Here is a 24,643-nt window from a genome sequence, read left to right on the forward strand (position 1 = left end):
TAATTTCTCTTATTTCATCTATTTATTTCATAGTAATCTTCTTAAGCGTCCTAGGAGCTGTAGCAATGGCAAAACCAGGGGCCTAATATGCCGATGTATAAATTTTATTCAGTTGAATCTCAACGATTTGGCAACAGAAATCTAATAAATCTTCAGAAGGATGTCCCGCATCAGTTGGAATTGGCTACAAGCGACGGTTTCGGGGGTTTGAATCCGTCCTGGTCCACAACCAACCTTTTTTTTTTTTTTTAATATCAGTTGTTACCCAAATTGAGATTCTTTGACTTAATCTTATGTATATGTGACGTATCATTTTGAAATTTTGAACAGGTATTATAAGGTTAAGAACTAACCAGATAGCTAATTTCAAAATGATATAGCTTAAATATAATATTTAGTGGAAGATATGTTTTCTCAACTTGGGCACCAAAAGCAGGAGTTCCTTGACAAAAATTGGCACCAGAAGCTGCAACGATTAAGAGTTATGAAGTTATGCGATAGTGATGTTAATCATAAGTGATAATCAAACTGTGGTGATCGGTAAAGTTATGGCTCGTCCCGAGAGCTTGTCTGTTTTGAGTAAAATGGAGGTTTTGAAAGGATAATCTGTGAATCCGTCTCCTTGGAGGTGACTTCTAATCTCAACAGGTCTTGAAAGGTTTTTAAAGGTTTTGTTCGCTGTGTTTTCAACAAATTATCGGGGCCATAAGTATTTTTGCTGCCATATTTCATCTAAATAGTTAATTTGTTTGCTTTTAATATTCCAGGCTGATGTTCTTCTTCTTTCTTTTCTCTCGTCTTCAAGTGATAATTCATGAGGAGGAATACCCTCCATTGGCTCTTACGGTGATAATAATTGATTGTGTTTTTGGACATAGAAAACAATTCTGCTGTTAGGGAATTGCACTTTAAATGTTTCAATTTCATACGAGTTGATTGGTTACCCTAATATTTACATATCAATAGGTATTATTGCTTTCCATGGGATATTCATCCAACAGTTATAATAATAAAATTAGATTTTTATCACATCACATCATTAAATTTTTATATTTAATAGTTGTAATAGATGAAAATATAATCATTAAAAACTAGTCTATATATGTAGATCTTTCTCAAAAGGTAAAATTACCATAAGGTTATCGTAATCTTGTACCGCTATACCTACATTTGTAATAACTATTTGCCGTATTTTTAAGGGAGAAAGAGGAAAATAGGCCAAGATTTGAGATGAATTAAAATTAATAGACTAATAGTTTACATAAGTTAATAAATAGGCCAAATTACTGTTTTCATCCATAACTTGTTTGGTTATGAACCATAACTTGACAAGTTATTGTCCATAACTTGTCTGACTATGAACCATAACTTGACAAATTTGTCAATAATTTATCTGGTTATGAATAATAACTTGACAAGTTATGGCCTATTAATTTCTATAACTAAAAATTAACCTATATACTTTCTTAAGCTTTTCATATCGACCTATTTTCTACTATTTCCCTATTTTTAATTTCACTTTATGTACTTCAAATTTTTTTTTTTCGATTGTGTTAACATAAATTACGTTAGCAATTCTATTATTTTCGTAAATGATAAAGTTATTGGGGCCAACACGTAATGCTGCAATTCCTGTTATCTCGCAATGTTACTATTTGTATGGTCCTAAATATTTTGTTACATAATAATTATATTGATTTATGTACTTCAATTGTTTTCCCTGTTATTTTAACAAAATCGCATAATAACCTACTATTTTTCGTAATGAACCTTTTGTGTTTCGATTATCGAAATCTCGTAGAGTTAGTACTCCTATGTTTGAAACAATTGTTTATCGTATTATTATCATTGAAACCGAAAAGTAAAGTGAGCTAAGTGATACGAGGCGTATATTATATATATTTATATATATATATATATATATATCATGTTGTGGTCACTGTTTGATCTAACATTATATATATCATATCATCTCAAAGATTATAGTACTCACGATAAAATTATATTGCACAAAAATGTATTACAAATATTACAAAATAACCAGCTAGTTTTTATTTTAAAAAAAAGAACATATATCATGAAATATGATTACACAATTTAAACGAAGATTTTTCTTGTTCTTTTTTTTTTTTTTTTCTCTAACTGATGCTGCTTATGACGAAGGTTTCAATCCATAATCCATTCCATGCTATCCATATTTCCGTAAATTTTTTTTTTTTTTGAAATCTTTTACACTTCAAATTTTTTTGAGAAGTTTTACAGTTTTTTTTTTTTTTTTTTTTTTGCCCTCTTGAGAATCACGTGGTTATAATGCATGTACCCATTTTATATTATAATGCATTGTAAACCCGAATATTCCTGTCCATAGAAAAATAGAAATCACGTGGTTATCAAAGTACTGTTCATATATCCAATTCTATATTATAATGCATGTACCCATTTTACCCTAAGCTACAGCAAATATATTATTTTTCCCTTTCGATATCGTGATATTCTTGACTTGAAATTTTCCAAATCTTCCGCTAAAAAAAAAAAAAAAAAAATCTTTTCAAATCTGGGGATGTTTCCTGATTTTAATTTTTAAAATCTAGATTTTATCTCAAATCTAGGCATTTTTCCATTAAAAAAAATATCTAGATATGTTTCCTGATTTTATTTTAAATTAGGCAATTTTCAATGCCGTAATTAGTACTAGCTAGGGTTTTTCCATAAATCCATATAAATATCCATCATCTTATATTCTCTGAGTTTCACATTTTTTTTAGAGCGTTGTTTTTGTTTGAGAAAACAATTTGCTCAACAAGGATGAACAGCGAGAAGAAAAGAGGTAATAATATTTCTGGTGAAGAAGAATATCATTCCAGGCCATGGGCAGATTTGGACGACAACCTTTTGCTAGATATTTTCCGTCGTTTGTCTATAAAGGAATTGTTTCTCGTCGTTTCTCTAGTTTGTCGCTCATGGAGATCAGTTTGTTGGGATGTATTGTTTTGGAAAGATGAGGAAACTCTTGATCTAACAAATTTACGACCCTTTTTATATCCTGACTTTCCAAAAAAATCATGGAAAATAACGTCAAATGCACTAAAGTCTGCGGTGGATCCTGCTGCGTTAGATTTCAACCAAAGGAGTATCAAAACCATCATATTTTATAGAACTTCTTGGTCTTTTCCATGTCACGACTTTACTTTTCTTGCTGAAAGGTATGTCATGATCTGCTTATATACATAGATTTGTTTTAATTATTAATTTGTTGGGTAACCTCACGAATGATATCCTTGAATGTTATCACCAATCTCAAGTTGATTCCAGACTTTTGATCGATTAGTTTTCTTCAGTTTTAGTCTTTTTCATCTGAGTGTTAAAAATACGACACTTGTTGTTGCACTGATAAAACACAAAATATGCACACGATTTGATAGAGTAAATGAAAATTAATTCTTATAACTAAATGTCATCCAGATTTATTGATAGATCAATAAGGACTATACTGGGATTGATAGCGAACTTCAGGGACCATTTATATGATTATAAGTACCCTTGAATTTTTTTTATTTATTTATTTTTTAACAAATAGTTATGAATCCTTAGATGTTGCAACGTCTTTTCTTTCTTTGTTTTTTTTTTTTTTTCTGATCGTTTTTAAATTTGTAGGTCACCGGGACTCAAACGACTCATAATGAACTGCCCGAACCCGGCTAACTTGAATTTTTTACCAGTATTGAGAAGTTGGAAACATGTAAAAGAGATATATTTGGGAACTGGTGGCCACATACGAACTGTGGGCAATAAATGCAACTACTTGAATACGTTACATTTATCACATTACTACCACTTATCAATGCCAGCTTCGATTTTGATATTAACATATCTACCCCAACTTGAGGTATTCTCTATGGAAGATTGCTCGGTAGGCAAAAATGAGATTCTCTTAATATTTTCCTTTTGCACGAAACTTTCAGGTCTATGCTTTGTGGATTGCCAAAAATTTCAATACTCTGTTCCAATCAGACCTAGAAGAAGGTTACCAATAAGCCCTAGACGTCAACTAAACGCAATAATTGAGAAGAAAAATATCGGGGAAAATATTGGTTGGTCTATTTATGATATAAATGATAAGTTATTCAGCTCACAAGAGGTATTGGATCACTTGTTTGGTCCTTAATTTGGAGTAGCTATTTGTTTTGGATTTCTTGTTATAATTTATTGTAACTTCTTGTTTTATGTTGATTTTATATATATATATTAGTTGTTACCGAATTTTTTTTTTTTTTTTGTAGGTGTTAAAAAGTTAAAAATCTAACCAAACGGTTAATTTCAAAATGTAGATAGATAATATAGCGTGAATACATTATTTATCATTAGAAATTGTTGTTGTACTTGGGACGGGAATTCGAACTTATTTAGACTTCAACATTGAAGATATATAGGTGGAAATTAATTACTAGACTAATCAAGCAACAAAAACTAGCTTACTTACAACTTTGAATAGATTTATTTATTTGTTTAAAATGTGTAGGAAATAATAATATTCAGATGCATTGAGATTCTTCCATATGTATAAAGTATAAATGAAATCAAGATAAACGCAGAGCGATGTATATATATACGGTTTATTAATAATTAACAAATGGACAAGCCTCTATGCAGAGAAAATTCACTAGAATCACTACAAAGTTGGTTTTAATTTTGAAGTGGATATACTGCTTGCCATTGTATTAACAGTGATACAGCCAGAAATTTTTAACAATGGGGGCCTAATTATAATTGAGACGAATATTTGTCTCGCGCTGCAAGAATTTCTGTTTTATTGTTAATGGGTTTATTCATATGTTAAAATAATACCAAATACATTTAAAACAAAAAAACAAAAAAAAAACAAAATAGTTGAGTGGCGGCTTGTACAATAAGCCGTTTCGTTTAGGAGCCGCTCCAATTAATGAGGGAGCCGTTTGGTTCAAACTTTTTTGCTATATTTTTTTCTCACACATATTTAAATTTTAATTTAAACTAAACGACAATTTAACATTCAAAAAATGAATACAAATTAACCCACTCGTCTGGCTTTATACAATTAAAAAATAATGAGGAAGGGGATACAACATGACTTATCTATATATTTTAACTGGGAAATCGGTAATTATAAGGAGAAAAAAATGACACCAAACAATAACTATAAATTATGTAAATAAAGATTAATTCAAGAATTAACGCACCATTCATTCACTTTATTTTGGCAAATTTCATAGAAGAACACAATATTTGAGAGGAATTTTTTCCTCTAAAATGATAACTTTTTTTTTTTAAATGACGATATTAATCCACGTTAGCATATAACTTTGGATATTTTGATGGCTTCATTTGAATTCACACCAGCGTAGAATATATTATGAATCTAAGTAATGTGAAATTTAGATGCCATATCAAGTTTTTTTAGATTATAATTAGGTAACCTTTTTTTTCAAATATACGGCTAAGAAACTATACAAGTGTATATTACATCAGCTGGTTATTTTAATATTTCAGTATTTTAGCTTATCTTGCAAGCTTTGCTGACGTATATGAAGTAGTTACAATATTTATCTCTTGTAACCGTGTATATAAGTGGTCTTCCATTAGTCAGATGAAATAATAACAGAATTATTCATTTTTCTAATTTCTCAATTCTCCCTGTTATTCGTAATATGGTATCAGAGCAAATTTCTTGCTGCTCAATCTGATTGTTCTTCAATTCATCATCTTCTTCGTTGTTTCAATCTCTTCCTTGATTTCTTCGAGTCTAGCGTCTTCAAGAAAGCTTTGTTTGGTAAGCATCGTCTAATCACTCGACAATGTTCCGAATACGAAGGTGTAGAACTCCACCCCCTTCTCCCATGCCGAGCACAGGCAATGCCTTTGAAAGCACTATTTTGGTTAGGCAGGCACTATAGCTTCAACTAGGGTATAGAACTTCATCTTTCCTCGAGAACCTCACGACCATAGAAATCTAACAACCATCATTACTCATTAAATCATGAAACGAAGTCATGAACTTACTTGTAGAATCTGAACTATAGGAGCTTTGAATGCAAGACACCTTAGCTTCTGTAAGGTATCAAGGCATTATTGTGGTTTTGGTCACTATTGAACCAAAACTTGTCCCTGCTCGTGGTAAAGCTAAATTTCACATTTACTTATGTGGATCTTTTGGCATATAAAATAGGAAGATGTGTTGATGCAGCGGAATGAAGATGATAGAATTTATCGGCTTAACCTTAACGAAGGTCGGGACTTAGAGAAACACTCATTTTGGAGAGAAACCTCAACTCTAATATTCAATATCTCATTCTCAATAATTAAGTCTCCTTATAATGGATAATGTGGCCATTTATAAGTTATATACAAAACAATAACAAAATAATCACTAAGACAAACAATAAATCAATAACAAAACAAAGCTAAATTAATAAACTAGAACAAACCACAATGAAAATAAAAAAATGATTTCTTAGAGCTAAATCTCCTTACATCATGGTCTTATGAGAAAATTTACACAAAAGCAGCATTGGTGATGTTTGGGCTTTGGGTGGAAACCGGCCATATTTTAATAAATAAATTAATGCTCCTCATGTGCTACATTATTACATAGTAGGTGGTTCGAAAGTATATTGAAGTTACATGTTATGGTTTTTAATTTGCACTTATGATATTTCCTATTATATTATCTCTCAAAATGTTAAATCTAGATGAATGACCAAAATCAAGTTATAGTTAAGATTATACAACAGATACATACTTATTTATATATATATATAAAGGAATATAGTAATATAATCAAAATCCCTTTTTTCCTTTTTCTAATTAAATTTCTAAGTGATATCAGATATGCTTGACTTACGAATTACTCTTTCCAAATTGTATATAGATAAATTTTTCTTAAATAGTATTAGGTAGGATTTTTTTCCCATGTGTTAGGATTTTCAGTTGGCAATTAATGAGGATTTTTAATTGATAATTTATGGCAACAATATTCAAGAAAATGTTCTGCAATTCTGATTACTTGTTGTGCAAGACATTTTTGAATTTTGAGAAGATTCTATAGATAAGTTTTTTTTTTATAAAATTATTAGAAGGTTATTTTTTTATTTGGTAGAGCAGAAAAATAAAAAGAAGATACTGAATCTATATAAACACCGTATTTTCTACAAAATAGAGTATTATAAAATTACAAACTAACCAGCTAATTTCTATATAAAAAAAAAAATACGTATCATGAATTATGACTACAATATTTAAACCAAGATTTATATTTTTTTTCTTTTTTTTTTTCGCTAACTGATACTTCTTATAACGAAAATTCAATCTGTAAATCGTGCTATCCATATTCCGTAAAGTTTATTTTTTTTCGAGAATATTTTACACCTTTTATTTTAGAAGTTTTACACTATAATTATTCTTATATTTATTCTTATTGAGGATCTAATTTAAATATTGAACATTACTGATATTCTTTATAAACTCAAATCTTCTATCAATAATTACTTATTTAATTTTTCCCGTTTAATTCGTGATATTCTTGGCTTGAAATCTCTTTTCCTAGTTGGTTGGTGCTTTGGTGTTTTAAGACATTTTCTTGATCTCAATAATAAATGTAGATAAATGCCAAAAGCACTCAAGAAAATGTCTAAAAAGTCAAGGTAAAAATTTAAAATTACTAAAAATACAGAGTACTAAAAAACAATTATGTTAAAACAAAGAGTATCAATATGAAATTTTTTCAGCATTTATATTGTGGTTTTGATTGAGAAAAAAAATTTTGGTTACTACTGAACCAAAACTTGTCCCTGCTCGTGGTAAAGCTATATGTCACAATTACATATGTGGATCTTTTGGCATATAAAATGGTAGGAAATCCTAAGTTTTGGGAAGATGTGTTGATGCAGGCTTAACCTTGACGAAGGTTGGGACTTAGAGTCTAAAATCTACCTCAATAAATTTCACAAGGAAAAAAAAAAAAAAACACCCATTTTGGAGAGAAACCTCAACTCTAGTATTCAATATCTCAGTCTCAATAATCAAGTCTCCTTATAATGGATAATGTGGCCATTTATAAGTTATATACAAAATAATCACTAAGACAAACAATAAATCAATAACAAAACAAAGTTAAATTAATAAACTAGAACAAACCACAATGAAAATAAAAAATGATTTCTTATAGCTAAATCTCCTTACATCATTGTCTTATGGGAAAATTTAGACAGAAGCAGCATTGGTGATGTTTGGGCTTTGGGTGGAAACTGGCGATATTTTAATAGATAAATTAATGCTCCTCATGAGCTACATCACATAGAAGGTAGTTCTTTTTTATTTTTTATTTTTTAGTAAATGGAAGGTGGTTCTAAAGTATATTGAAGTTACATGTTATGGTTTCTAATTTGCACTTATGATATTTCCTATTCTATTATCTCTCAAAATGTTAAATCTAGATGCATGACCACAATCAAGTTATAGTTAAGATTATACAACAGGTACATACTTATATATATATATATATATATAGGAATATAGTAATATAATCAAAATCCTTTTTTTCCTTTTTTTTATTAAATTTCTAAGTGATATCAGATATTCTTGACTTACGAATTACTCTTTCCAAATTGTATATAGATGAGTTTTTCACTTTTTTTTTTTAATTTCAAATTCGTGATATGCTTAACTTCCAAATTAATCTTTTTTAATCTATCTACGCAAGTTTCCTGATTTCTGTTTTGAATTTTCTAGTCAATTTATAATCTCTTAAATAATATTAGGTAGGATTTTTTTCCCATGTGTTAGGATTTTCAGTTGGCAATTTATGAGAATTTTTAATTGACAATTTAGGGCAACAATATTCAAGAAAATATTCTGCAATTCTGATTACTTGTTGTGCAAGACATTTTTGTTGAGAAGATTCTATAGATAAGTTTTTTTTATAATATTATTAGAAGGTTATTTTTTTATTTGGTAGAGCAGAAAAATAAAAAGAAGATAAATACTGAATCTATAAACACCCTATTTTCTGGAAAATAGAGTATTATAAAATTACAAACTAACCAGCTAATTTCTAAATAAAAAAAAAAGACATGTCATGAAATATGACTACAATATTTAAACCAAGATTTATATTTTTCTTTTATTTTTTTTTCGCTAACTAATACTTCTTATAATGAAAATTCAATCCGTAAATCGTGCTATCCATATTCCGTAAAGTTTCTTTTTTTTTATAGAATATTTTACACCTTTTATTTTAGAAGTTTTACACTTTAATTATTCTTATATTTATTCTTATTAAGGATCTAATTTAAATATTGAACATTACTGATATTCTTTATAAACTCGAATCTTCTGTCAATAATTACTTATTTAATTTTTCCCGTTTGATTGATGATATTCTTGGCTTGAAATCTCTTTTCCTAGTTGGTTGGTGCTTTGGTGCTTTAAGACATTTTCTTGATCTCAATAATAAATGTAGATTAATGCCAAAAGCACTCAAGAAAATGTCTAAAAGGTTAAGGTACTAATTTAAAATTACTAAAAATACAGAGTACTAAAAAAACAATTATGTTAGAACACAGAGTATTAATATGAAATTTTATCAGCATTTATATTGCGGTTTTGATTGAGAAAACAATTTTGCATGCCATAATTAAGTACTAGCTAGGGTTTTTCCATGAGTCCATATAAATACCCATTATCTTATATTCTCTAACTTTCACATTTTCTTTTAGCGTTATTTTATATGAGAAAACAATTTTCTCAACAAGGATGAAAATTTCTTGTGAAGAATCTCATTCTAGGCCGTGGGGAGAATTTGACAACAACCTTTTGCAAGATTTTTTCATCGTTTGGCTTCAAAGGAATTATTTCTCGTCGTTTTTCTAGTTTGTCATTCATGGAGATCTCAATTTGTTGGGATCTATTGTTTTGGAGAGATGAGGAGACGCTTGATCTAACGAATTTAAGTCATCTACTTGATTTTTTTTAACAGAAGGAGACTAATGCCAAGAGCACTCAAGTGTGTGATCGATCCTCATGCATTAGATCTCAAGCAAAGGTGTGTCAAAGGCGATGTGTCGGCTTTTTGTGAGCGGACAACTATATTCTTGCTAAAAGGTATCTCATCTCCTTGCTTACATTTTTCAACCGTTAACAAGCATTGTTATGAAGTGCTGCATTTTTTTTTTTTAAACTTTCTGCCCTTTTCTTATTATAACTTAAGACATCAACCCTTTTCTTATTTTACTTCACTCGGCACTAAAAACGAGAAAAAAAGGACAGAGACTTGTTTTTGTCTTTCAAAAAGGCATTTAGGTTTATTCCTTCGTCTGACATTAAGAAAAAAACAGTAAAAATGGTTTATCTGTCGAAACCTCTTACCTCTTCCTTCATTTGACATTTGAAAAAAAAAAGTAAAAAGGAAAGTCTGTTCGTTCACTTCGCTGATTCGAGTTTGTAATTTGAGTTGAGATGTAATTTTATGTGAGAGCTTTTTACTGTAGCAAAAAAGTTAGATGTAATTATTTGTGAGAACTTTTTACTGTAGCAAAACTAGAATTTTAAACTCGAATTGGTGAAGTGAACGAGGCCTTAAGGTATCTTCTGCCAACTCAAGTATGTCTACTCAAGGTATTTTTTTTATTATTTTTCATTAAAAAATTGTATTGTCAAAATCTGAGTTTCTTGTCCTTTTTTTTATTTTATTATTCATATATAGCTTTTTCGGTTTGTTCCCTATTTCCATGAATTACTTTTCTTATATATAAATGTAATTCTATTTTTGTCCTTTCTTATGCTTTTAAAGGATTATTTTTACATCAGATTGTTTTATTTTCTTTTTTTATTCCCATTTTGATGGTAATTAAATATTTCTATTTTGTTTTTAAGAGAAGTGCTCTATTAAATAAATTATTAAGAGTTTTATTTTTTATTTTATGATTTTTTTATTATGCTATAACAAAAGATATGGCAATAATTTTTTTTTTTTTGAAGGTTATGGATGACATTAATTTTCTTTCGGAAGAATGTCAATCTCGTAAGAAGATGGATTTTGACAATGAAGATAATGATATGTTCTTAGACACCACGAGAATATCGGAGGTTGAGAATGAGAATATTGAAACTAAATTTAACAGTAATGAAAAAATTGCACATTCATTCCAAGATCCCGGATAGTGTGATACCAAAAATTGATATGGAGTCTAAAACTGAGGAAGACTCTTACAACTTTTATAATAATTATGCTCACAAAGTAGGTTTTAGTATTCGGAGAAGTAAGGGATGTAAAGATACTAGTCTTGGTAAGATAATGAATAGAACATTTTGTTGCTCTAGCGAACATACTCGTCAAGTAGATAAATGACATCTTATTGTGAAATATCATCATGCCAAAACAAGGTTTGGTTAGCTTGCAAGAATGAAAATCAATTGTTGCCAAATTGATAAATATCGTGTTGTCAAGTTTATTGCTGCTCATACACATGTGACATCAAGCCCCAACAACAATAACTTGCATTGGTCTTAAAGGATATTTATTGCCACCCAAGCAGCTGAAATTGATTTAGTTGACAACTCAAGAATTGCTCTGAGAGCGAGCTGCAAATTAATGACTAGGAGAGCAGGTGGGCCTAAAAGTCTCAAATTCACTTACGATGATTATCAAAACTATTTATGCCGTAAACGGACAATTCAAATGATGTTAGATGAGACAGCAGGCATCCTTGCATATCTTCAACGCATGCAATTGGAAGACCCTTCTTTCTTTTATGCTCTACAGTTAGATAATGAAGGGTTGATTCCTAACATCTTTTGTACAGATGCAGAAATGAGATTAGTGTTCTCTCATTTTGGTGATGTTGTTTGCTTTGACGCAACTTATAAGAAAAATCAAGAAGGTTGGCCTTTCGCTATGTTTGTTGGGGTTAACCATCATAAGCAAACTCCTATTTTTGGAGCTGCACTTCTATATGATGAGACGACGGAAACATTTATTTGGTTGTTTAATACTTTTACTCAAGCAATGATAGGAAAAAAACGCCAAGAACAATTCTTACCGATCAAGATGCAGAAATGGTAAAAGCAATCGCTTTCCAGTGGCCAGAAACAACTCATCGCCTATGCATTTGGCATTCAGATCAAAATGTTGCAAAACATCTTAGTGGAGTGTTTGAGCGCTCTCGAGAATTTTTTACAGATTTTAGTTGGTTTATATATGATTATGACGAAGAGGAAGAATTTTTGGAAGCTTTGCATGGGATATTTGAGAAATATCATCTTCAAGATAATGAATGGTTGAAGCAAATTTTGAGTTTCAAGGAGAAATGGACGTTAGTCTGTGGTAGGAATATTTTTTGTGCAGATATGATGACTACTCAACACAGTGTAAGTATGAAGAGCTCTTCAAAATGTTATGTCAGCTATAAACATAATCTACTGTAGTTTTTTCACCATTTTTAAAGGTTGATTGAGAACCAACGTTATGAAAAGTTAAAGGCCGATTTCAAAGCAACTCAAAGTAATATATTGCTATCACTTGATATCGCAATTTTGAAGCATGCAGCTTCCATTAGTGTTCAATGTATTTGAAACTGAATTGGGCAAAGCTTATCATTGTGCCATGGAGATGTCTCTCGAGGTTGGAAGAGTAACAGAGTACAAACTTTTTCGTCTTGGAAAACGCTCTTGTCATACTGTTAAATATGACTCAACTAATGGGATGGTAATTTGTAGTTGCAAAAAGTTTGAAATTGTAGGGATTTTGTGCTCACATATTCTTAAAGTTCTCTTTGAAAAAAATTATGAAAATTCCTGCTCAATACATTCTAAGAAGATGGACAAAGCATGCAAAGAAAGGAATGATGACAATGCCTACAAACAATAATTGTATGACTAATGAGGATCCTAAGGCACAGATTGAGTCTCCTACTCAAACTACCACACATAACCGCCGTGAGGATAATGTTGTTGATGGAGTTGCTAGAGTAATAGGAATTAAGCATAAGGGAAGAGTTTGTGGGAGCTCTGTTAGGCCAAAAAGTGCTCTTGAAGAGGCCAAAACAGAAGAAAAAAAAATTGTCTAAACTCAACAGGTATGTTTAATCAACTTATTATCACATCTTTGAATTATAATAATAAAAACAATACCTTACGTTATTTTTTATGAACATTTTGCAGGTTTCTTCTGATCTTATTGTGCACGAGCAATTTAATAATGAAGTACTAAGTAGAGGTGTTACCATTCCAACTTAACAAAATCCCCTACTGCTTACACCAACATCTAACCTCAACCAAGTAATTGTCAAAAATTTTATGGACTTAAAATATGTACTTGATATACTATCCTATAAAGTTAGTAATTACATTATGTTAAATGCAGATTGAATCTCATGTTGATTTTAGAGATCTTACTGTAACGTCAAGTATGGTTGAATTGTTAAAACATGTATTATATATGTTTTTATTACGATTGTAATTATTTTTGATACAATGAATATTATTTAATTTATATTATTGTTTCTTTCTTTTTTCTCTCTTTTATAGGCTGAGCTATATCCTACAACATTATCATTTCAAGGATTTAACTTCAATGATAATCTCTTTAAATGATTCGTTCTTAATTTATTAAAAAAACCATTTGTGCTATTTAGTTGGATTTAATTTTTTGAAAAGATTTAGTTAAATATTTTACAAATACTCAAGTTCAAAAGTGCTTAACTACTCCCTTATTAGACTCTTATTTTATATTGCTACTTAGTTGGATGCTTTTAAATGATCATCTGGTTCAATTCTAGTATATTTTCTTTTCTATTGAAAATTCTGCTTTGATGTAGGAGTTTTACTTTTATTCTAAAGAATTGTTAAATGAAATATATATATACTGGTACGGCAGTTATATAATTCTGCATAAATTGTGTATATTTATATGTAAAATCATATATATTTACATGTAAAGTCGTGTATATTTAACATGAAATACAATAATTCAGCCAATATGCATATTTTCATGCTATGTGTTCACTAATTGTTATAAAAAATACATATTTTGAGAATTAATATACATTATTATTTTTTATAACTTTATACACAACTTTATATGTAAATATACATAACTTTATATGTAAATATATACGATTTATACAAAATTATATAACTGTCGTTTCAGTCCGATAAACAACACGTGTCGGACTGAAGACTTTACCTATATATATTAAAAAAACATAATTGTGTAATGTTTAAATAAAGTCCCATCCAAAAGGTAGTGCTGTAGAAAAAAGGTAAATCAAAAAGTGGAGGATGTACCATTTGGATATAGTGCCGCAAGTCTGCATTTTATAGTGTGTCAGATAAATAAAAAAAAAATGATTGGAAAAGAAGTTATACGTCAAAACGTGTCCAAAGACGTCTACGTCCTTTTTTTCTGTTTCTAATGCCGTGTGAGGTAGAATAAGAAGAGAGTTAGAGTCCGTTTGGTTCATAAATTAGAATCATAATATTAGAAATATTTTTAATTTATGTGTATTTTTTATAAGAAAAAATATTGTAGTAAACCATAAACTATAATTTAAATAAGAGAACGAATCATCGGACCAAATAGACTCTTAATGTGTGCAGTTATAATGAGAATGAGGTGTCAAAATATTATTGAGAGTAGTTAAAAGGACAGTCAAGTTAGGTCAGTAAATCTGGACTCCAAGTTAAGATATTAGTATGAAAAATTGTGTCATAGACAAAATTGAGATTGTCTTGATATTGTCCAATTGCATGCAACTTTAACATTAAGCATAGAGCGTTGCCGAAAACGGGATACAAATATTAAACGCATATATATCTTACTGAAGCCGGGATTTATCCTTAGATATTACGGTCCGGTTAATTTTATCGATTTAAGTTTTTATAATTAAAAATTCTCAGAAAATATCATATCTAACTTTTTCTGTTGCAGTTAAATGCTCTTAGAAATTATTACATCTTAACTCGAATTGAAAATTTAAATCTGCGAAACGAACGAGACCTACATAACCGTAAATATTGAGATGAAAATTGATTGTGAGCAGGGAATTATTGGTTGGTCTGTTGATTCCATAATCAAGTTATTCAGCTTAGAACTAGTATTGGCTCACTTGTTTGGCCCTTTATTTGGAATAGCTACTTTTTTGAATTTTCTAGTTATATATGTATATAGTTTATTGTAACTTTGTGTTTTATGTTGATTTTGATGTATAAGATGTTATCTTAAATGAGATATTTTTTCTTTGATCTATGTCTATGTGTACGTGTGATTCCAAAAGTTATAATTAGTATTATAAACTACTTAAAACTTAAAAGTCTAATATCAAAATGTAGATGATGTACGCGTGTAACGTGATCATATTATTCATTAGAAGATTTGGTTTTTTTTTTTTTGAAATGGGATAGAGATTCAGAAAACTACCTATGTCAAGGTAGGACCTAGAGTGATAGATTTATCCATCATCTTATATTCTCTGAGTTTCACATTATTTTTAGAGCGTTGTTTTTGTTTGAGAAAACAATTTGCTCAACATGGATGAACAGCGAGAAGAAAAGAAATAATACTTCTTGTGAAGAATATCATTCTAGGCCGTAGGAAGATTTGGACAACAACCTTTTGCAAGATATTTTTCGTAGGAAGATTTGGACAACAACCTTTTGCTCCAAAGGAAATATTTCTCGTCGTTTCTCTAGTTTGTCGTTCATGGAGATCAGTGTGTTGGCATGTATTGGTTTGGAAAGATGAGGAAACCCTTGATCTAATCAATATAAGTAATCTTCTTGATGTCCACGATAAATGGAGATTAATGCCAAATACACTCAATTATGCGTTTAATCTCAATCAAAAGTGTATAAAAACCATCATTGGTGATGAGAATTTTTCTTGTGACTGACTTAACTTTTCTTGCTAAACGGTATGTCATCTTTATCCCTATGTGCATTGAATTTTTTTTAACTATTTATTTCTGCATTTTTTTTTTATTTAAATCCATTACAACTGATTATACGTCAGTGTTACAAATAGCGTTGTAACACAGTCTGGAACATTGGTTGATTAATTAAGTTCTAGATTAACTACGTTCAATTGCTCGAACAAAATAAAATGTAAAAAATAAAAGGACACAATATATGATATCGTAGTTCAGTTCACAAACCTATATCTGCGGGGTTACGTGTAGACAGTAAACAAATCATTATGTTCCAAAAAATTACAGATACCGGACGGACTTATTCACTCAAAAACTCCCTTATAGACAATGACGTCGCTGTGACGAATCTCCACAGTGATGTTGTTTAGCGAGCACCACTCATCTTCAATTTGCTCAGTGAACTCCCTTCAACTGGCAGAGTGCTTTCTCCTGAAAACTTCAAATCCCTCTCTTGAAGGACGAACTTCAATAAAACTCAACCCTCACAAACTCACAGACTTTGCTCTGGATATTTTCTATTAAATCCGTATCAAGTGAGCTGAACATAAGCTCTTAAAATAAGCCTTCCAAGCGACTCCAGAATCACTCCCCCAAAGATCTTCTTTTTCTCTATGATGCTCTCTTAGATTATTTCCACAAAATTTTGCCATTCAATAATCTACAAAAAACTCCACGATTTTTATTACACCATATCCGATCTTGAAGATCTCCATAATCTCTATGATTTTCTCTCAAAATAAAATCTCCACGATTTTCTCTCAAAATAAAATCTCCGCGATCCTCTCTCATAGATATTCTCTCGAATATCTTCACGATATTTTCTCGAAGAATCTGCACAATAGTTGATTCTGCATCTTCTTTTGCATTCCCAATCTTCTTAAACCTGTTTTTGAATTTTTACAAAATTGTCAATAAATTACCAACTTATAAAAATACCTAACAAAATTCCTACTTTATGTACTATCAAATCGCATTTAATACACAAGTCGATGTATTTTCTTGGTCAAAACTTGATTTTGGCCGAAAAAATACAATATCTTTGAAAAAAAAAAAATGTAAAAGAAAGTTTAGATCGGAAAAGAAAACTTTTCTGAATAGTTTATCTTTTGTTGTTTTTTTCTTATTTAATTCTTTTTTCTTTTAAAGTCTAACTCTGAATTAATTTGTTTTGTTTTAGTATCTAAATTTTTACTTTAACTTTGGAAGTTAATTAAACTTGTGTTTTGGGTACCTTAATTTGAAGGTCACCGGGACTTAAACGACTTGTGATGCCCCGTGCCTTTAAATTGAAATTCTTAGGAGCATTGGAGATATGGAAACATGTAGAAGAGATATATTTGGGAAAGAGGGGCTATATACGAGCTGTGCCTGTGGGCCCCACATGCAACAACTTAAAAACGTTAAGGTTACAAGATGTTTCCTTAAAAATGCATGATTGTCGTTTGATAACAAGGTAAGTATGAAAAAATGTGTCGTAGACTACTTTGGGTTTCGCTTGATATTATCCAATTGCAAGCAACTTTCAAGCTTAAGCTTAGAGCGTTGCCGAAGAAATAGTCTAGAAATGGCAGCACTAATCCGGCTTGGGCGTGAGATAACTGCAAAAATTGAGAAGAAAATAATTGATGGAGAAAAAATCGTCTATTATTGATTCATTAACAAACAATTAGTTATTCTGCTTAGAACAAGTATTGGATCACTTGTTTGACGACTTGACCCTTTGGAATAGAGCTACTTGTTTTGAAGTTCTAGTTGAGTATAATAATTTATTGTAAACTGGGGTGTGTTTATGTTGATTTTTGCTATATAAGATATTGTTAACTTATATGAGATTCTTTGCTTCATGATCTATGTATATGTGTTGTATCATTTTGAAAGTTTTGGATACGTATTATAAATTTAGTGACTTAAAAAATTAACTAGACAGATAATTTTAAAATATTGATGACGTAGCGTGATTAAAAATTTTATATTAGAAGTAGGTGGTCATTTGCCCCACGGAAATTTTATATTTATATGTATGCCCAATTAAATTAGGGATCGATGGAAACGGGTGGGGCAAGATGGGTATGCTTCCCGCTATTCCTATACCTTACCTCCTTTTTGCCCCACCCATACTCGTTTAATTTAAAGCGAGATTGGAGAATCTACGTCGAGGAAACTTTTCCCATACCCATTTGCTCCAACATGTAAATAATTGGTGGCCACCGAAAAGGGTACAGTCCAGCCTCTTAAAGAAAGCTTTGCTCGGTCAGCGTTGTCTAATCACTCGGATAATGCTACGGACATTAGTTCCGCCCCCGTCCCCCATGCCGAGTCACAGGGAACGCCTTAGAAAGCACGATTTTGATTAGGCATGCACTCTATCTTCAACTAGGGTAGGTCACCTCATCCTTTTCTAACAACCTTCTGCCTTCATTACTCGTTCCTCTATTTGAAAATATAAGAAAATGATAAAAAGAACATATAGATCTTAATATAAAACCTATAATTTTTTGTGCTTATATGATAGACCAAAACTTACATCAAAGTGTTTGCACGTTCAGACAGTAAACAAGATTTGTCTTTACATGTGCATGGAGAATTTACAACATTTGATTTCTTCAAATGCACTCCCAAATACTATACCCAAAAAGGACACAAACCCAGCCATCTGACCTTAATACAATTACAAACAAAAATGAGGAAACTCATCTAATTTTACAGGGAAATCGGAGATTAAAAGGCAAAAAATATGTCACTAGGTACTATAAATTACATAAGTAAAGACTGATTTAAAAATGAACACACCATCTAAGTAGAGAAAATCACTGCAGACAGACGGTGAAAGAATATTAATATGCTTGGCGATTCAAATAAAGCGGCTAATTTAATGAATGAACGGGACACTAGGCTGCGAGAGCACGAGAAATGCGGATTACTTGCTAGTTTTCCTTTTCCTTAGGTCCATCCAGAACAAATTCAGCATACAAATCCTTGAGAGCAATCACGACCGTGGTTATGAGTGGCCCCATAATCGCACCCTAGCAACCGCAACAATCCAACGAGCATCATAAGTATATCATGAATGAATGAAAGAAATACAAGTTATAAGAAAACTGGCAATCATGTCCAAATACTAGAAGTTCCACAACAAAATGCACTAGAAATCAACAAACTCGAATTGAAATTTAAAAAAAATTGGCATAACAAACAGCAAAAAATCAAAGAGTTCGGAAGCCATTTGATGGAGATCGTAAGCATCGAGTTTGGCTTATAATAACAGGGCAATTTTTCAAGTAGGAATCTCACAGCAACCTGCATTTAGTATCAAACATTCTCATTTCGAAATTTAACAAATGGTACATCAGCAGCAGCAAATCAACGCTGAGAGAGAGATCCCAAAAGCTATGGAGACGGAGATCATAAGCATCAAGTCTCAAATACAGGGCAGTATACTACCTAGAAAATGGTGTTTTGCATATAAAGTTTGGCCGAAATTACATAACCCCCAGCCAATGAATGGGTTGCACAAACTGAGTTTCGGCTTGGTTTGGGATTTTTGATGGCGATGGAGATCATAAGCATCTGATAGTAACAGGGCAACTGAGAAAATGGTTTCTACGTCATCAAACTGTGGTGAAGATATGCCTCTAAGCGAGGCCTCGTTTGTTTTTGAGTACGAAAGGTTTTGAAAGGATAATCAGTGAATCTGTCTCCTTGGACGTGACTTCTATGAAGAAGGATTGTGAGGCTTTGGCTGTGTTTTCCGACACATTCTTAGAGCCATTAACTTTTTTGCTGCCACATTTCAGCTACATATTTTAATTTGATTGGTTTTGTTTCTCGCTTATGTTTCTGTTAGACACTTGTTTGTGAGTGATCTCAGTCAGCTTCTGGTGTGTTGTCATGAAGCTGTATATGTTTTGTTTTTCCTTGTTGTTCTGTTCCATTGACGAAGCTCTTTCTTGAGCTAAAAAACAGTAGATTTTCTCATTTGAAGCATAACAAAAGTTGAAAAGCTATGTGATGGAAATCCTAAAAAAAGGATACGTTTTATATGAAGTTTGGTCGGAGTTCAAATCTGCATTAATAAGACAACATTTGTTCTACTCTAAAGGAGACTTTTTCTATAAAGTTTGGTTCAAGTTATGTTAACCCGTGGCGATGAATAGGCATTACGAAGTGTGAACGATTAAACTCCTAAAGATTTATTCAGAAGATGCATTTCCAGGCTGCTTCTGAAAGCTTGCACTAGAACATCAAAGGCAAAAGAGTAATGCTAGGGACACCAACTCAAATCCCAACTTTTAAGTACCAACTGATGTGGCACGTGGTTGTCATCTTTTTATTAGTAGATGCAATTTCTTTCATTAATTGATGTGGCAATGTTTTAAACAGCCACCAACAGAAAAACGACAACTCACATGGCACATCAGTTAGTACAAAAGAGTTGGGAAGTTATACGATGGAGATCATAAGCATCAAATTAGACTAATAATAAGTTATAATAGGGTAATTGTGCAAGTAATCAAGAGCGCGATATTTTGAAAGCCATGTGTTGAGATCCTAACCAATCAAAATAATCAATGCAGTTGTTCTACCCTAGAAAAATGTGATTTTGAATATAAAGTTTGGTTGAAATTCTGTTTATCTCCCGCCAATGAATACGAATCGGGTACTGGAAAGGATAAAACTCCTAAAGATTCATTAAGAACACATTTCCAGGCTGCTTCTGGAAGATTAAACCAGAACATCAAAGGCAAAATTTTAGAAGCTAAGACACACCAAGCACTTCAAAGGAAAATCCGCAACTCTGTATTAATAAAAAGGCAGGGCGATCTTTCGTATAAAGTTCAAATTGAAATCGTGTTATCGCGCGCCAATGAATGCATGCATATCACAAAGTGAAAACAATAAGACTCCTAAAGATTCATTCGGAGCATGCATTTCCAGGAGCAGCAATGGAGAAACAGAAAAACTAAAAACAAAAGGATAGAAATTTACCTCAAGCGCTGAGGGAAACAATGTCATTCCACCGATGATGCTAAGACCGGTAAGATACGCGCTGTGACCCGGTATATCCTCCTGGATTTCTGATGCGCCATAGTCCATAAGCACAAGATGGATAATGGACAAGACAATGGCTACAATGTATCTACCTTCCAGGACTAGCTGTAAAGCCGCCGGAATAGAAGCAAACCATGATGGAAAAATCGGAAACAGAGAGCTTGCAATTGCAATAACCGTGCACATGTACAAGAAATGTATTTTATACAATCTGAACAAGAGCCAAGTGAGACATCCTTGAACAAAGGCAATCTCGGCTGTGGAAAGCAAAACGCCGGAGATCGCTTGATCAAGAACCTCAACACATCTAACCCTCGCCGATTTTGAAATAGGGACCATAGACATCACTTGCTCAGTCACTCCACCAGACTCCGACGTGATCAGATAGTACAAAACCCAGAAGAACACCATTGACTGAGACAAAAAATTGAACACCTCAGCCGCGCCAGAGATGATGGAATTGCCAATTGAGAACACAAACTTCGCACCGCCTCCAAGAATTGTGGTGCTACTAGCGAGCACACGCTGCGACACGTCCACACCCTTAACCGCATACGCTTTCGCCTTCTCCACAAGATCTTCCCTGCTGATTATCAATTCCCTAACTATGACATCCACTTCCGTGTAAATCTCTCCCCACTCCCTATTACTAATCCGGTTTCTCAAGCTCACGAGCTTCTCCGTGTAGGGCGAAGGGGTGATCAGTGCCGTCGAGGGCGCGGATGAGTTACCCTGTTGCTTAATCACAAAGTGCTTAATCCCAGTGACAAACTCGCTCATGTTATACTGCATTGCCAAACTATCAATCTGCTCAGAAACAGTCTCATACAATTGTGTGCTATACTTATCAACCATCCCGGGTAAATCATTCTCATCCATCCACTGCCTAACCCCAATCTTTTCGGCATAATTGCTCTCCTCAACATGAGATTTCAAAGAAATAACAGCATCTTTACCTTCAACACCAATTTTATAAGAGAAAAAAATGACACCAATAATTAAGCCCAAAATCATACCAATAATCAAACCAATTGCCACAATGGTCTTCAATTTCTTCAACAAACCTCTAGTGAAAAAGGCACTAATTCTACTCCTTGGAAAACTAATGCTCCTAAGGGAAGAAACCGTTGACATTGTAGAGTCAACGGTTGTGGCACTGAAAACAAATCCTAATCCAACAAGGGCTATAGATCCAAATCTGCCAAAACTCTCATAAGCAAAGATGAATATCCAAAACGACACAAGCCACCGGATCAACTTGGAAAAGGCACTTATGTGCCTTCTAGGGGTTCCTGATTTAGGCTTTCTAAGAACAATTCTCACACAAACTTCTCTGACCTCCACAAGTGTCCCCACAAAGACTCGAAAAACCGCCACCGGGACGGCGAGGACCGTCTCGGTGAGGCCTAAACCTAAGGGCTCCGACCAAAAGGCGACGAGGGTTTGTTGGATTCCCCGGAGGGGGATGGAGCAGAGGACGGCCCATTGGATGGGCCGGAGGTATTCTTCTAGAAGCTTGCAGACGGCGAAGAGGGTGAAGATGGCGAAGGCGAGGCCGGCGTGGGCCATGGCGATGCAGAGGGCGAGTCGGACCTGGGGGTCGCCGGAGAGGGCGGATTTCTGATCTGGGTCGGCGGCGGTCGGAGGGGAGTCGGCCTCACGCGCCCCCGTCGGAGGCGCGTGGGTTGGTGGGGTTGGGGATGGGGATGGGGAGGGTTTTCGGATTGAGGCCGATCGGAACATGTCTTGCCAAGCTGGGTTTGGGGAGTCAGGTTCTGAGTATGGGACTAATTCCATAAGATAAGAGAGAGAAAGTGAGGAGAGAGAGGGGGGAAAGTTTGTGACAGTTCTTAATTTTGAAGTCCAATTGGGGTTTTACAAATGGGAATCTTCAGATTTTTTCAGATGTTTGGATTGGAAATGGGATTGTGCTATGCTGAACTGGGCCAGTTAAGAGAGACAGAGACAGAGAGAGAGAGGAGAGAGAGGGGGTGAGAAATGGAAAGTGCCAGTTCTGACACAGAGATGGAGAGAGAGAATGTGAGAGTCAGTTGGAACATGGAAGTGAGATTGGATATTTTATTTATGCAAATTAAGATGAATGAGGTGATGGTGTCGGAATGACTTTTGAGGACATAAATGAGGTAATAATTATGACATTTTTTGGCCGGATTGTCCTTTTCTACAAATAAATATAATATTAATGTCATTTCACTCTGAAAGATATTTTTAAAATTTTTTAGATAATGTGACTAGTTAAATAATTATTATTATTTTTAAAATAATATTTTTTTTCTTGAAGATAATGTGACTAGTTAAGTCAAATAAATGATCTAATCTAAGTTTAAAAAGTACATCGTCAAATATTGATACAAACTTTAAAATAAATATAAACTTTAAATATAGTACAAAGGATCTCGTATTTGGTTACACCATAAATATTATACTCTCGGGTGTTTTTATTTACACAATTTAAGTTATAATTTAAATTGTATATATAAGAGAAAAATATTATAATAAAAAAATTAAATTTAAATTTATATGAGAAAAACACAGCAATATGATTTGAGAAAAAAAAGTTATATTTATACCATACAAATAAATTAGTCAAACATATTGTAAATCCTAAACCAACAAATACATTACAGTATATATTTAAAGCATATTAAAATTTGTGGCATTTAACTTTTTTTGATTAAATAAAAATTATCTTAGAAGTGCTCATTCATAGTGTGCTGAGGTTATCTCATGTTTACAAATCTCAAGTTTACGTATGTTCTTTTGATGGGTCATTAGCATTACGTTGTATTGTTTGTTTTTTTATTATCAGATCTCTAGTACGCCTAGCATACTGATAAGTCATGTTTTTCTAACCGTTAGATCTGCGTACTTTTTAATTTTATGTGATTTTATATAAATCTGATAAACAAAAAACTTAGTCTATCAGTATATTGACGTACTGAAAAATATCCTTTCTTTATATAAATGAAAGTTTCCTTCTTTAAAAAACTATATTTTTTGCCTTATCATAAAATTCTTTTCCTTTCTATTGTTTTCCCTTTTAATTGAGTTGTATTTTCTGTGCTCTCTTTATTCACGTGGATAACTAGCCAAAGAGGAAAGGGACCAACTATGTCGGTAAGTTACTTTGTTGTTGTTGTTTTTCTTTTTTCTTTTTCCAATTTTCCTTGGCTAAAATGGTTGTATGGAGGGATATATTTATAGGTAAAAAAAAAAAAAATGAGAGCCATAGTTTGAATTTGTCTTGGTACCTCAAAATTTGATATCTTATGTATAGTAAGTCACATTCACATTCTATGACCCATCTATTGCTATAACTCATAAAGCAATGCCTTTATTAGTAGTGGTATATGTTGGTAAGTGATCATTTTATAATTGTGTTAAATCAAAATAGTACATGGACCAGAAGAAAAATAATACAAAATTTGAAGAGTTCAAAAACATATATTAGGTATAAATAAAGGATTTTTTGGCATCTTTTTAATTGAAAAGATTTTTTAACAAGTCTGACGTATCAATAGACTAAGTTTTTTTAACTATTAAATTTACGTATTTTTTATTTTTATGTGACTTTATGTAAATTTAACGAATAAAAAGTTTAATATACTGATATATTA

The 24,643-nt window shown here is 32.1% G+C and overlaps 1 protein-coding gene across 1 annotated transcript; it reads right to left on the bottom strand.

The window, feature by feature from the left end:
- Positions 1-18,446: 18,446 nt before the first annotated feature.
- Positions 18,447-23,034, bottom strand: LOC112094062. Its single transcript, XM_024174043.1, has 2 exons — positions 20,943-23,034; positions 18,447-18,979 (listed from the first exon to the last, which is right to left on the bottom strand). The coding sequence occupies exons 1-2, from the start codon at positions 22,800-22,802 to the stop codon at positions 18,881-18,883; spliced, it is 1,959 nt and encodes a 652-aa protein (XP_024029811.1). The 5' UTR covers positions 22,803-23,034; the 3' UTR covers positions 18,447-18,880.
- Positions 23,035-24,643: the final 1,609 nt, after the last annotated feature.

This window comes from Morus notabilis, unplaced genomic scaffold (assembly GCF_000414095.1).
Source record: "Morus notabilis unplaced genomic scaffold, ASM41409v2 Scaffold1199, whole genome shotgun sequence".
In the NCBI taxonomy this organism is placed as follows: Eukaryota; Viridiplantae; Streptophyta; class Magnoliopsida; order Rosales; family Moraceae; genus Morus; species Morus notabilis.